Source organism: Bombus impatiens, unplaced genomic scaffold (genome assembly GCF_000188095.3).
Source record: "Bombus impatiens unplaced genomic scaffold, BIMP_2.2 scf_0640, whole genome shotgun sequence".
Classification (NCBI taxonomy): Eukaryota; Metazoa; Arthropoda; class Insecta; order Hymenoptera; family Apidae; genus Bombus; species Bombus impatiens.
In genome coordinates, this window is record NT_177059.1 from 201903 (window position 1) to 217790 (window position 15888).

Here is a 15888-nt window from a genome sequence, read left to right on the forward strand (position 1 = left end):
GGTCGACCGACGAAAAATTTTAACAAGTCGCTTTGCGCGGATGCAAATTTGCTCAACTGATGATCGATTGGCGAAAAGTTGAACTCGGTCCACCCGGTTTTAGTCGTCCTTGTACGATCTATCATAAATAAAACGCTATAAAACGTCGTTACAGCGCTGATATGCAATTACGGTTGAAAATAATTTTGTTCGTGGGTGAGGAGATATAGTCTAATTTCCACGTATCCGTACGGACCTTCTCGTAGGACCGTTTTAACTTTCTGGGGGCTCGATATCAAAGGCAAAGGAGAAGAAATTAACGAGATGTATATTGTAATTTTGAAGTAAATTATAACGCGAGTAAATACTGAAAAAATTGGTTGCTTGCAGGTAAAGCATGTGTACAGGATCGAACGACGACTCGATGAAATTTCTATTATTTAGTGAGCGTCTAGCGTAGAGTTTATACCAACTTGCTCTCTCGGTTACCAATCCTCGTGTATTTCGTTGCCGCGCAAATGCATCGTCTCGTTGCTGTCAATAATAATCATCGTACGCGGTGTTCTGAAAAACTGAAACTGGTCTTTGCTTTTCGTTATTCTGCAAACGGCGAATGACAGGATTTTTCTTGAGTAAATCGATAAATTTAGTAAATTTCTCGATATATCGTTTTTTAAAATACAGCTTTTAACTTTAATATGCCTCTAGAACCGTTGCCCGTGCGGGATCTTCGCACTGTCATCGACGAAAAAACCGGCATGGTCGAAGTTTCTTGGCATCCTGAAAATTCAAGTACTCAGGATAGCTATAAGCTTCAGTATCACGAAGTGGAAACTACGATCGGCGGCGATAGCAATATGTTAACAACTGATAAGACCAAGGCAAGTATTTTATCTTACTTTTATTTTAACAAATGTACGATTCGACGAATTAAGATTTCATTTATCGCATAGGAATGTACGTTTCCATAATTTACAATGTGACTCGTATCTTAAATATTTTGCCATGGTATTGGAAGAATGTGTTAAAGGAAACAAACGTATCTATCGAGTCAGGATTGCGTTTCGTTGTATGCATAGTGATGGATTCCTATGAAAAGGCTGTCGTCATTCGTTATCGACAGAGAAGCGTAACGGCATTAACGGTTTCGTGTTTATCGAAAACCGTTGGAAATTTGAAAAATATCGGCATTTTGGTGAATCGATGGAAAAGCTCGATGATGTCGATGATTCGTTTTAACGATAATCAATGTTTCGAGCAACTTTCTCTTTTGCATGTTACCGCTTTCGAGTTTCGAGATATTTGGAAAAATATGTCTGTAATTTTATCGCGCGGCCGTAGCAGCGTACGCGTCGGTATCGATTGTCAGCCGCCTAAGACCGCGATTATAAAGAAGCGACGGCTGACCGACAGAAAACAAAATCAAACCTATAGATTAAGAAGCGACGAGCGGCGGTTACGTGTATAAGAAAAAGTAGTGGAAAATCATATACCCGACGACATATCTCATAAATCATCGAGATCCAAGATGATTGGATCTTTTCAAACGACTAGCGAAAATATTCGCTATATACGCGGTACGATGTATCGTACTGTATAATTGTTTGCATGTACGTCGTGTTTTCTTTCGTGTATGTAAAGACTCGAAAGGCATTTGAAGTTTTAAAAGAACCGTAATTTCAAGCTGATACCGAATTACGTACGTACATATACGTAGATACGTAACGAAGTATTAAATGTCTTTGTTTTATAAAATAGGAGGGAATTTGAAATTCAAATTGCTTTAATTCTTCGTTCAGATTTCCAATCTTTCAACGATATTTTCGTATTGAAGGATAAAACCGTGGTAACTAAAACTTAATCGATTAAAAGACGGCCCATTTAACGCGTTAATAGTCGATTGGTAATTTTGTACATTTGTTTCAACTAATATTTACGTAAGATCGTATAATTATTTATTTTCAGGTTACGTTAGAAGCTTTATTACCCGGCAGAAACTATTCGATAATCGTTCAGGCGATTAGTAATAAAATCGAATCGAACGAGACTGTGTTATATCAAGTCACACGACCCTCGAGTCCCATAATCGAGGATTTGAGGCCAACCGAGATGGGATTGAATATCTCGTGGAAGAGCGACGTTAATTCGAGACAGGAGAAATTTGAAGTAACGCACAATAGGAACGATACCGGGGAGAGCGCGACTACGTTAACCACGGAATCTCATATAGTCCTGGAAGACCTTTATCCTGGTGCAGCGTACGAAGTTAAAGTTTTCGCCATTAGCCACGGTCTAAGGAGCGAACCACACGATTATCTTCAAGCCGTCTGTAAATATGATATCACGTGAAAATTCTCAAACTCAAAATCGTTAAATTTAAATGACTAAAATTATAAAATCGGGTTACGCAACAAGTATTACGAGACACTAATGAGCAAGATTTTAAGATTTTACGATTCGTTGCATTTTCTTCGATGTTCCAACAAATTTTAACGCGTTTAACGTTTCACGCTGCAAGAATATGGGATAAAAAAATATAAATCGCGTTTAAAATTATAAACGTCACCTTTATAGCGTTTTCCAAGGTTATCGCAAGACGAAATAAATATCTGTACAACATTTGTTTCAAATATTTTTCCGTATCGTTCGTACTCTTCGACATATTTACACGTTTCTAGATAAAACCGACACACGGTATATGAATATTTACATTTCTTAAATTACTTAACGATTACTCATGAAAACTATTTTTTACGTATTGGAACGATTAATATTGTTCTAGTAAAGCTTCTACGATATCCCGCGAAATTTAACATCGAAAGACGAACAAGCTTATTACGTAACCTGATGTATGCGTTAAGCGTAAAAATAAGTTAAACTTTTGTTTTATTCGTAGAAAGAAGTTGTACAGAGATTCGTCCCGTTTACCGATTATTCCTTATTGATGCATCGAGCATTCCATCTTTAACGCTACGACGATCGGCTAGCTTCGACTTTTATTCAAAAAATCGACAGGATATAGTTTTTGTTACAGTGTTTTGTTACGATTAGAAAAAACGTCCAGTCTCTTATATCCTCGTGCGATAAATCGCGAATCGTTCTTACGTTCGTGTATAAAGAGATTATACGGATAGATTATTATATATATAGATTTATATAAGTATAAGATACTGTACAGTGATGATCAAAAGTATCGTCACACGGAATAGTTTATCGCGTAAAGCTCTGACAGTTCGTAAAACACACGATTCTTTATGTAAGCTTTTATTTTTGTCAAATATACAACGTAGGGGATAAAAAAAGGTAGACGTCGGTTTTGCTTTTTAAAGAAGCATGTTTCGTAGAAACTTCGTGGGTATTTCTTATAGGAAACTTAAATTTCTGTTTTTTTCTCTCTATCGGTTGCAAAACTGCTCTGGAATTGATTCTTTCGAGAATTTTACGTTTTGGCAGAAATAGTGTGTTATAATGATATTTTGCAATAACGTTATATACGTTTGCAAATACGCGACCGTAAGTTTTTCAAATTTGCAGAAGATTTTGTAGGAAAATCCAGTATCTGCCAATATTTTTTTTCATCACTGTACATCTCTAAAAGATGTACAATACTGGAGTTTTACTTTTCTCTTGTGGTAATTGATACGATTGTTCGATCGCAGTGCCTCACCCACCAAAGAATTTAAGCATCGAGAAGGTAACGAGCAACACGGTTGTCGTGCATTGGGAGGCACCGACCGATTCGTTGTATTCCGAATTTTCGATACGCTATCGAACGGAGGATGATCCAAGATGGGTAAAATTGCCCAGCGTTCGAGAAACGGAAGCGGAAGTGGCGGATATGACCCCAGGAGAGAAATACACGATTCAAGTGAATACCGTGAGTTACGGAGTCGAAAGTCTCTATCCCCTTCAAGTGAATCATACAGTTCGTAAGTAAATAATCAAATTTTAAATAATAGTAGATAATAGTAAATAATTGAATATCGTTTTTGAATTGGTTCAACGATTTTATCTAATATTTTGTATTTTCTCTTTTCTCTTGCGAGTCGATCAAATTTAAATAGTTGCGATTACTCTGAGTAAATTTACATAATCCACCAGATTATCGTGCTATCATCGAACTCTACAATTTTTAAACTATGAAGATTCGGATAAACTAATAAACTACGCGTTTCAAAACGTTATTCGTGTCATTAATCTTTTTTGCAAACAAAGTAAGAAGCTATACGTAAATAGAAATAACTGTCCCTCGTGAAAAATGAGATCACTTTTTCGTCATCAAGTTTCTTTAAAAGCTCAAATACTCGTATGCTTTGACTTGCTATTTTTTTTTTTTTTTTTTATAATTTTGATAATTAAAGTTATGACAATCGAAATTTTTGAAGCGTCAAAGTGAATAAGAAAAACACAAATACGGGGATAGAATCAGGCGGCAGGACAGTTTTAATAATACGTCTGAGTTTGATTGCAGCGTATTCAATTTTGTCTGTATGAAAAAGAAATGTATACACACATATATGATTAATTATTACGTATATATTAGAAATTCATATTTTTATAACTACGACTAATGGAATGGAACGTTTTTGCACGTTTTATACGTTCTCGCCGATAATTATTTAAGCTCGAAAAATTGAGAAACTGTTCGAAGAGATTGAGATTCAAATATCCATCGAACAAAGAATCGTCGTACGTGTTAATAGAAGCAAGGAACCTTTACTTAGTTTTGTTTAGTAAAAGCAAGATAAGGTATAAAAGGTGTGTCTTATGTATATCCTGTACGTTTTTGCACACTTAACTTTTTTAAATACGCATATACATCCATGATCTATTTACAGTAGCTCGCAAAAGTATAGAACTTTTTTATAAATACATGTATTATATGCGTTGTACGAAACTTTCTGGAATTTCGTCGATAGTATAACGAGACACGACTATCGCGATTGCAGTGACAAAATTTGAAACAGATCCGAAAATATCTACGAAGGTAAGTAATTTATCGCCGACGTATACCTGGTAAAAAGTTGGTACGCTGGAAAAAGCTTTGACGTATATTTTCAAATTCTATTCAAATTTAAGCAATACGTGATAGTCGTGTTTCACTACAGCGTTTATAACGCAACAATTTAACATCAAATGTTTTCGATACGTTGAAATACTTTGACGAGCCGCTACATCGTATTTCTTTTCTGTAATCTGCAAATGCTTCGATCGGAACTTCATTTTCTTGTTTCGCCGATAATCGAAAAGCTATATCCTGTTTCAGGACCCAATCCGGTACTTAACATCACTCCGATCATCGATTCAACGAACGTGACTCTAGAATGGCCAAGACCAGAGGGTAGAATCGAAACTTACGTGATAAGATGGTGGCCAGTCGAAAACCCTCAAGATATACGTAGCAAAAACGTCACAGAGAGTAACGACGTGACTAGCGTTCTTTTCGAAGAAAATTCAGTGCAAAGGGTGCTTGTTGGCGATCTGATGCCAGGTGTTCAATATTCCTTTGTAATCTACACGGTCTCTTATAATCTATTCAGCGATATCACCAATCTAACAACTAGAACAAGTAAGTCTTATTATTCGTTCGTTCTCACAGCAATCCTCGTGTAATTCAACTAATGGCTACGTTTCTCTTTTTCGATGGATTGTCCAACTATTTCACCGAAATAGTCAAAATTTGCTTTATCACGAGTACTAACCCTATACTTGAATCAATACCATTCATGGTTATTTCGTTACTAATCGCGTGTGTGCCGCGTGATACAGTGACACCTTTAAATGCATTTGTCACACGTGCAAACATCTTAGAAGCAATCTTATTCCGTAAAATAATTTATGATCGTTGACATAACGTGTACATATAATCTCGAGTAATTGGAAAATGCATCGTTTTATCTCTGTTTAACCGAGATCCTACGATATGTAACACGTTTAAATTACTTTATTTAAACATTGAAGCATTCGATTATTTGCGTCAAAGCATTTAACTAAAAACCTATCGTATACAATAATCTAATTTTACAACGTTTTCAACATAGATATCGCGAATACAGTAAGAAATTCTGATTGCACGTACAAGAGAAAGATAGAGAGATCTTGTATCTATTGTAGTTAACTTGGTTCTAGCCGTTCGATTTGTCTTTCGTCGAGTATACCAATCGTATATATTTCAAATACAAGAAGGAAATTTAAAATGTTAGGAAATTGTATTAAACGTAAAAGAGTAAATCTGTTCGAAGTCGATCCAAACAAAGAGAAACGTGATTAAAGCTGCGATGAAAAATGTTGCCTGTAAAAGGAAACAGAAAAAAGAAAAGAAAAGAAAAGAAAAGAAAAAAACACGAGTCTGTCGAATTCAGTGCCGCTGATCCAATCGGAAGTCGTTGTGGTGGTCGATCAGGATCAGCCCGACTCGTTAACATTGAGATACACACGGACCCCCGTTCAGTCATCCAAGTTCGATTTGTATCGATTTCGGATTAGCGACGAGAACAACACGACGAAGGAGCGGATGGTCGACGACATCGACACCAAGGTGACGTTCACGGGCCTTATACCTGGTAAACTGTACAACGTCACAGTTTGGACTGTCAGCGATAACGTGGAGAGCAGACCTTTGCTTAGGCAGGATCGACTTTGTGAGTATTTCGCCTGTGGAGAAGCATCTTCGTGTATTTCACTGTGATTAGAGTTTTTCGATGCACGAGCGTAAAAGTAAATTCAGGCAGTAGCGAATACGCGAAATTTAAAAATTGGCAAAGTTAATTGCGATTCGAAAAGCGACGAGGGTCGACAAGTTTAGCCGTAGTGGCAAATGTAATTACGAAATTAGAAAGAAAAGAAAAAAAGAAAAGAAAAGAAAACGACGATTCGCTGATTTTTATTCCAAAATGACCAAAGTCGAACAATTTCGTTTCATTTCGAATAAAATTGTAAAATTAAACATTTTTTTTTATGAAAATTAACATTTGTGATTATATTTTGTATTGTAGGAAGAAGAGGTTTAGTTTTAATTTGCCGATAGGTACGTTTAAACGCTAAGGTTTGAATCAATTTACCCAGTTAACACAGGTTAATTGCGTGAAGCCTCTACTTATCGTTTCGTAACGGAACTCGATATTGAGATACTATATTCGTTTGAAATGTTCATTACGCAGCTTGTGTTAATAATGCTTATTGAAGCGTACATCGAGACAGTACGAGCTCCAATGAAACTCCACTTAAGAACGTGGTGCTTTTCTCTTCGTCCAAGTTCAACTTGCTCATAATGCTCGAAATCATACGTGAATGTAATTAACCAACGAGAGTAAAGAGATAACGATTTAAGCGAACTTTTTCCAAATAACTGTGTTATCTTCCTCGTAAGTCGTTTCAAGCGCATTTTAGTCTGAAAATGTGTTGGCAAAGTAGTATTTCACAATTGTATTCTTCCATGGTTAAATCGTTGCGATGCAAAGATAAGAACCTGGAGAATTAATGGTAATTGTTCGAGAATAATCTCCTTTCCTTATGAAAGACGACAAAATCAAAGAGGCGAATTGTTATTAAGAAATCGAGATTGACCGCGTTTTAAAGATGTACGACGCGTAAACGTACGATATTTCTTTGATCCTGGATAGCTCACGATTCGTTGTTCGACAAATTTATGGTTTAAAAAACACCGTACGGAGTAAAACGATGGACGAAACGCAACGTATCGTTTGGAATCGCAACGTATGCGATGGAAAAATGAATAGAAAGTAAGAATTTTGAAAAAAGCCAGCTTCGACTCCTGTTATCTTAGAAAATCTATCGATAGTTGTTGTAGCCTTGAAATTAGCCAACTCGTCATAGAGTTAATAGTAAGCGAGTTAGCGAGAGATTTCAATCGTTTACCCAATGGCGTCTATCGCGATATCGTACGAAGTAAAAGAAAAGTTTCGAGATTATCGTCTATTTGTCGTCCGTTTATTTTAGAGAATTGAAGAAAACAATTACCATTTGTAGGGTAACAATTGTAGGGTAAAGTACCGATTTTACTTGTAGTTTACGTCTCTCCGAAACACTTTAAATTCAATTTGACGCGTAATATAAATAGGTGAATTATGGCTGGCAAACATGGTTGCTTTCGTTGGTAACTTGGCGAAATCTATTTTCAGATCCCGAACCAGTCACGTCCATTCAAGCAATAGAGGTGAACGATACAAGAATTACGTTAACCTGGGACATTCCGCGTGGACAGTACGACGCGTTCGAAGTTCAATATATAAACACAGAGGAAAATTATATTCAAAATGTCACGAGCACGAATTTAATAACCATCTCGGATTTGAAGCCGCACAGAAATTATACTTTTACGTTGGTAGTACGTTCCGGTACGGCGTCCTCTTATTTGAGAATATCGAATCCCGTGAGCGCAAGTTTTACAACAAGCGAATCTTATCCTGGCAAGGTGGAAAAGTTTCATCCTACGGATATTCAGCCTAGCGATATTAGTTTCGAGTGGTCGTTACCTAGTCAGGAACAAAATGGAATCATTAGAAAATATACGATCACGTATGGGCTGGAGGTAAGCGTATCTTTGTTATCGATATAAATTTTTTAATGGCGCACTCTAGGTTCGATACTACATGTGTTTTACGTTAACAAACGGTAAATAGATCGCGAACAAACGGGACAGATTATAACCGCGAAACAGCGAAAGATAGAGAAGAACTTTATCAGGCAAAATCGAATGGTTTCTTCGAAGGATGTAGCGGTTCGAAGACTTTCGGATTGTTTCTATCTCTTTTTCGAATGAAATTATAAATCCATTTATCCTACTATTAATAACACGTCTATTATTCTCTATATATGAAAGTATTCCGACACGTTGGCGGAAAATTAATTAATTTAAAACATATCTCAAGTAGACTAGCGCGCTGTGTTACGTTTGTTAGCTTTTTACCTTCCATTGCTTCGGAATTACAGTTCGGCCCGTGTGAATAATGCGCGATCGGATTAAATTAACGCGTTGTTTCTTATTACTGTCATTAGGGTTCGGCTCATACTCAAATGCAGGACTTCAAGCCAAACGAGTATCGCGGCATCGTCAAGTCTCTCATACCTGGAAAAACGTACATCTTTCGGATTCAAGCGCAAACGAGGATCGGCTTTGGTCCCGAGGCGGTGTGGAAGCAGAAAATGCCGATTCTGGCACCGCCGAAACCGTCCACCCAAGTAGTGCCAACCGAAGTGTGCAGGAGCAGTACCACGATACAAATACGGTTCCGGAAGAACTATTTCAGCGAGCAGAATGGTGCGGTTACGTCTTACACGATCATCGTGGCCGAAGATGACAGCAAGAACGCCTCTGGTTTGGAAATGCCCAGCTGGAGGGATGTCCAGGCGTACAGCATCTGGCCACCGTATCAGGTAAGAATATTCCAGTAATTTCTCCAATATTTAAGAATATCTCTATTCCAAATATAGATATTATTCCGTTAGGTTTCGAGCTTGAATTCGATAGATTCTTTGAAATAATCGAAAGTTTATGTAATTCCACGAGATTACGTTCGAGTGGTTAGATTAAAAAATCAAATCGACGTTCGGAAGTCTATAATAATTTTTGTGGAAACGTTATCGAATGCCGTATTAAACGCGTATACGTGCCGTAGTATCGTTGTCGTTAACTTACGTATTTACCTTACTCCCGTCAAACGTACAGATTGCTTCGATCCGTAATTAACTAGAAATACTTTTAATCGCTTTTCCTATGATTCTTCTACGTTAAACGAAGCAATTGGAAAACGGTAAAGAGGAAAATAACAAATGGAAGCGATAGGAACATCGTATCATTTTTTAACGCGGTTCTTCGATCCAAGTACCGCGCGAACAAATATCAAGGTAATAGAAGGAAATCCGAATGACATCGAGAAGACACATACTCGTCGGTTACGTCAAGCTTTTTCATTGCAAATCGAGCGACGAGATGCGATGCGTCATCGACATGGCGAATGATATTGCAATCGAGATGTAAAATAATTAATGCAACGCGTTACAACTCGTTGGCTTGCAAGATCACGAACAAACAAGTAGACTCGAGACCACGCATAAACAATTAACGTTTCTGCGATCGTTGCATTATGCGTTGTACGTATATGCGTCGTATGTGCGTCTTGGCGTGCAACAGTCGATGGGCGAGCGTGCGTGTTTCTAGTTGTCGTTACAGAGACGAGTTAACGAGGCCGAAACAAAATATTCGAACGTTGTAATGGTGAAACGCGTAGAAATGAAACAGGTAGCACCTTTGTGCTACGTAGAAATCAGGGAAATACAATCGTAAGAAATACAGAATTGTAAGAAGTATCGCGCGAATTGACTCGACGAGGAAATCGTTTTATTTGACGGTTGAGTTCTACCGATAGTGATCGTCGTATAATCGTTGCAAATAAGACGAGAAACGTGGTTGTTAATAACAAGTCTGATTTCGTTCGTAGAAGTTTCTCGGATTAAACGTTTCCGCGTGAAAAAAGATTTCAAGTAAAAATACAACTTTTTTCTTTGACACGATATACATCCCATATTACGTATAGTTAAGTTTTGCTTGCTATGGAGTCGAAGCATTTTTCTTTCGGTTTATGCGTTTGTCGAACGTGTCCTTTTTCTTTTCGATGGAATACGGATAAATGAACGTTGACGTACGATTACTCCAGTTATACTATGGATGTTCTAAAAAATTTGATCGCGAACACAAGAAAAATAGTTACGCAGGTAATGATCGTTCTTTTACTGTCAGCCGTTACATAGGGCATATAATTATATCGTTATACGGTACACATGGTGGACAGGTGGAAAATCGTTTCCCGCGTAAGGCGAATAATACGAAAGCACCGAAATCGATATTTTTTCCAAGGTTGCTCTTTCCGGAACTTTCAAAGTTATCCGTGTTCGGATACGTAAAATAACACGATGTCGAAACGATCTTCAACTTGGAAAATTAAAGTTTTACGCGAAACCTATATCTAGTAGCTCTAGGGAGCCTGTGAACGTAAATAAATGTAAATAATTACTTTACAGATAGTAATCGTCTTGATCATTTTCGATATCGACGAACCGTTTACGATTAATTGCTGAACTTTGTTTCGGAGCACCGCTCCTCTTTAAACGTCTTTTTCTCCATTTTTTTTCTTTTTTGCAGTTTACTATAGAAGACTTGATTTTAGTCTATCATAGAAGATAGACCGTTAATATAATTCGTAAATCAGAATCATAAAAAACGTGATGGAATTAGCAAGACGTTTATGCGATTACGATGCGTGTTTGATTCGCAGGTGATGGAACCTTACTATCCTTTCAAAAACGGCTCCGTGGAGGATTTCACGATCGGTAGCGAGAATTGCGACAACAAGATTGGATACTGTAACGGGCCATTGAAGTCTGGATCCACGTACAGAGTAAAAGTTCGAGCGTTCACCGCGCCGGACAAATTCACGGACACCAGTTACAGTTTTCCAATTCAAACAGGTGAGAATGCGCTGTGTTCGTGCGAAGGCGTGACTCGCCGATGTTAGGAAATTCTTCTAATTTACGGAACGACAACGCGACAAAGACATAGTTTTTATGCTTCGCAAGCATTCCGGATACGTCATTTTGCCTGCTTCGTTAAGAATGTATTTTTCTTTTACTTTGTCTCGCGTACAGTCTCGTTTCAAATTCGACGTCTAGATTAAAAACCCTCTCCATCGTAGTCTGCTTGTTATGACATAGCTATATAGGAAGCTTGCTAAATTCATGCCTCGTTATTTCATGCGCATGTCTGCTCAAGGATTGCTGCTGGCAGGTAAAGTAATAGAAATAAACGAATAATTAATTATAAATTTACGATCCATTACGATTCTAAATTAACAATCTAGATCAATAAGACGCAGTTCCTTCATTACCTATTGATTTCTGTTAATTCACACGCGTCCTTCGACGTTTCTAAATCTCTTTAGAATGGTCAACGTATTTAATATTTCGATTACGAAAACGTAGAAACAACGGTATTATATTTTCCGTAGTACGCGATTCAAATTCCGCACGATCAAAAACCAAACGTAGAACGTGCACTTATAAAAACTTATACACGGCGGATAATCGTGATATTTTATTCGAAACAGATAAGGACAATACGGCTATCATAGTTGGTGTCACGGTTCCAATAGTACTCTTATTGACCTTATTGGGCATCGGACTGCTGGTGAGGCGAAGAAGAAGTCAAGGACGTAAAACGACTGAAACGAGGACCACCGACAACTTGTCTTTGCCAGATAGCGTGATCGACACTAGGCAAGTAGGATCGCAAGTTTTAGGTATTTCGATGAAATCGGTCGTCGGTTATGAGCAAAGATTCGTTCTAAATCTCTATATTTTCTATATGCCAACTATAGAGGGATAACGTCCTGTCAAGCTTAATATAAATTGACCTATCATTTGTACCGTACCGCGCAATAACGATTGATTTCTCGATTTAATTTTACGAATAATTAAAGAAAGAAGAAAGGCAGGAAACTTAATTCTGTAATCGAGCAGTTGCGGTCTACGAAACTCGGGACGATCCTCTACATTTTACGAAAACTATAATATTTATCCGGACTACCGAGACCCGTTTGTTCGAGTGTTTCGTAAGATCTCGATCGGAGAAGAAAAAGAAGATCGAGTTAATTTGAAGTCGTCCAAAGAGTCTTTCGTGTTCGATTTATGGAATTTATTTGTTAAATTGTCAAGCGAAAGTAACGTGAATCGATCACGAGCGATAATTAAATCTCTTCCTTACAGTCGGCCAATTAAGATAGAAGATTTTTCGGAACATTATCGCACGATGTCGGCGGATTCCGACTTCCGTTTTTCGGAAGAATTCGAAGAACTGAAGCACGTCGGAAGGGACCAACCGTGCACAGCTGCAGATTTACCGTGCAACAGGCCAAAGAATCGTTTCACAAATATTTTACCTTACGATCACAGCAGATTTAAGCTGCAACCTGTGGACGACGAAGAGGGTTCTGATTATATCAACGCCAATTACGTTCCCGTAAGTTTGAACTTCTCCGTCGCATTTGGAATTTTGAAATTTAAAGGATTTACGCGGTTGGGAAGATTATCGATGAAAATCGTGTTTAAAAACACGATGGCTTATAAATAGCTACATCGATACTTTCGACGTTACGACTGGAGTCAACAACGAGTCAGGATCTAGCGGATAAAACGAAAGTGGCGAAACATCGCACCAACGCAACGAAAACAAAGAACGAACGATACGTTGACTCTCGGTATATTACGGCTCATTTTTCAACGACGAGTTAACTCGTCGTGCCCGACCTAATGATTCATCGATATCTTCGTTGCTTGCTTATCTTGTATTTTAATATTACAAATGGATAGAGTGTCGCTTATAGATTAGTCCGCGTTACTCTTTGAGAAATCGATAAAGTTGAGTGAAAATAAAATTTGAAGTAATAGGTATATTTTATGCACCAGGGTCACAATTCTCCAAGAGAATTCATCGTCACACAAGGACCTTTACACTCGACTCGCGACGATTTCTGGAGAATGGTGTGGGAAAGTAACAGCAGAGCGATCGTAATGTTAACAAGATGTATCGAAAAGGGCAGAGAAAAATGTGATCACTATTGGCCTATGGATACCCATCCCGTTTATTACGGAGACATTTGCGTCACGATATTAAACGAAACGCATTATCCCGATTGGAGTATCACGGAATTCATGTTGTGCAGAGTAAGGAAACATCTGTTATTCCTATAAAATTCTTTCTATATCATATCGTGTATGAAAATAGAAAAGAAAAAATAATAGAACCTGTTTAGTATCTTCGACTCTTCGTACTTGCTTCGTACGTGCTTCGTTCTTACGAAAGCACGTGAAGTTACGTGTTTCTAAATTTCGCGATATTACCGATTCCTATCTAGACTAAAAATAAAAAGGCTATCCAAGACCGTATTGTCGTTCTACATTTCTCAAAGTTTATGTTTTCGCAACGATATATAATTCGTAAAACGAAAGACTCGTTAAAATAATACGTATGTGCATATAGGCGATTCCTTATGAAATAAAATTTGTTAAAAGTAAAATATTTGTTAAAAAGTGATAGTCCGACTACGGAAAACTAAAAAAAATAAGAAAGACAAGACGTGCGTGTTTCATCGAGGTACGCGTCCGTATACTTTTTAAGCGACTGATATAGCTACCGAATCTACGGACGAGTAACGTTAAAACACGTACATCTTGTTTCCTTTATCTTTCTAACTTTGCATAGTCGGTTATTATTTTTGTCAAATATCTATTTCGTTCGCTGCTTTTTAGAAAAATAATGCTTTTCGATACTGTGGAATACCTATAGAGAAAAAGAGGGAAAAGGGAAGGAGGAAAAGAAAAATAGGTAAACGTTTCTTCGATAGGGAGACGTGAAGAGGGTCATTCAGCACTTCCATTTCACAACGTGGCCAGACTTCGGTGTTCCAAGTCCGCCTCAAACGTTAGCCAGATTCGTTCGGGCGTTCAGAGAGAGAGTTAGGCCAGATCAAAGGCCTATCGTCGTCCATTGCAGCGCAGGGGTTGGTCGCAGCGGTACGTTCATCACCTTGGACAGAATACTTCAACAGATTTTGGTATCGAAGTACGTCGACATCTTTGGAATAGTCTGGGCAATGAGAAAGGAGCGTGTTTGGATGGTCCAAACGGAACAACAGTACATTTGTATACATCAGTGTCTTCTGGCAGTGCTGGAAGGCCAAGATATGACAGGGCCACCACGGGAGATTCACGACAACCAAGGTTTCGAAGGTGAGTTTCCATTTCTCAGTTCCACGATTTGGTAATTTTAGCGAATTCGAGGTGTGTTCGTTATATTTTATACGTTAATAGAAACGATGCTCGAAGATCCGCGAAATGAAGAAGAGTTGCTTCTTACAATGGAAATTTAAGTTAACGATGTTCGAATCAGGGAAAAATGCGAGAACGTCGATGATAAAAGTTTGCTCGACTTATTTTCTAAATATAATTCACCTTTGTAAATGCTATTATTCGCTTTATGAATACATTTTCATATATATAATGAATAAAAGTAAGAGATTTTTTAATATATGTACATGGTATATAAAAACTCGGGCATATTTTATCTTAAAGTATCGGAAGTAAATGTGCAGGAGAGAAATTCATTGAAACGTAATTTTGGATATTTATTACTTTATTTTGTTGAACGACCGATGCATTTTTCTCTTTTGCGTGAGTTAAATCTTTACAAACAGAGAACGGTAGTGCACGAGTGATTCGCAATGGACGAAACATCCGCCAAAGTGCGAGATATGCGCTTTGGAGGAGAAAGTGAATCCATCATTTTAAAATTTCCATCGTAATTCTTCGTCTCTTGATCTCGGTAATTTACGAACTCGAGTTTTCATCGCTTAATTATTTTTAAATGTGTTCGCTGCCGCTCGTGAGTACGTGGACGCTACTTAAACGGTCCATTTCTACTAAGATAGATAGTCTACGAATGTCACTAAAGTATATGATTTAATGGCGTGCAAGTAAATTACGAAGCGCCTTTCCGTTCAATATGTAAATTTCAACTTGCGTTTAAAGAAAATATTCGTTGTATCACGTAGGCCCTTTAATTTGAAACAGACTTCTCTATCTTGTTCTACCAGCTAAGGATAACGAACCGCTTAAATGAGAGAACTGCGTAACAGCGATGTGTAATTAGAGAAGTTACGTTACAGATACCGGTTTTTTAATTAACGTTACCCTGTCGTAATACTCTATGACAGCTTTAATAAACGATAATATCGTTTCGGGCCTCTTCGTTCGTAATTCTATAATTAAATTGCATTTTAGCAAATACAGGCGAGCGTTGGCAAACTTTCGAGCGGCAGCTCGAATCAGCGTATAAAT

At 37.7% G+C, this 15888-nt stretch overlaps 1 protein-coding gene across 4 annotated transcripts in view; it reads left to right on the forward strand.

Moving 5' to 3' along the window:
- LOC100749369 (tyrosine-protein phosphatase 10D) overlaps positions 1-15888 on the forward strand; it is a 47469-nt gene that overhangs the window by 29872 nt on the left and 1709 nt on the right. For 2 of the 4 annotated variants that reach the window (XM_024369780.2, XM_024369781.2), the window contains exons 6-18: positions 688-860; positions 1945-2308; positions 3639-3908; positions 5246-5548; positions 6342-6620; positions 8121-8530; positions 8998-9375; positions 11274-11466; positions 11768-11782; positions 12102-12270; positions 12760-13012; positions 13459-13716; positions 14397-14781. In XM_024369780.2, the coding sequence (XP_024225548.1) occupies positions 688-860; positions 1945-2308; positions 3639-3908; positions 5246-5548; positions 6342-6620; positions 8121-8530; positions 8998-9375; positions 11274-11466; positions 11768-11782; positions 12102-12270; positions 12760-13012; positions 13459-13716; positions 14397-14781 (3450 nt within the window). The remainder of the gene's footprint in view (positions 1-687; positions 861-1944; positions 2309-3638; positions 3909-5245; positions 5549-6341; positions 6621-8120; positions 8531-8997; positions 9376-11273; positions 11467-11767; positions 11783-12101; positions 12271-12759; positions 13013-13458; positions 13717-14396; positions 14782-15888) is intronic. The other 2 variants (XM_012389370.3, XM_012389371.3) reach the window with 1 other exon arrangement.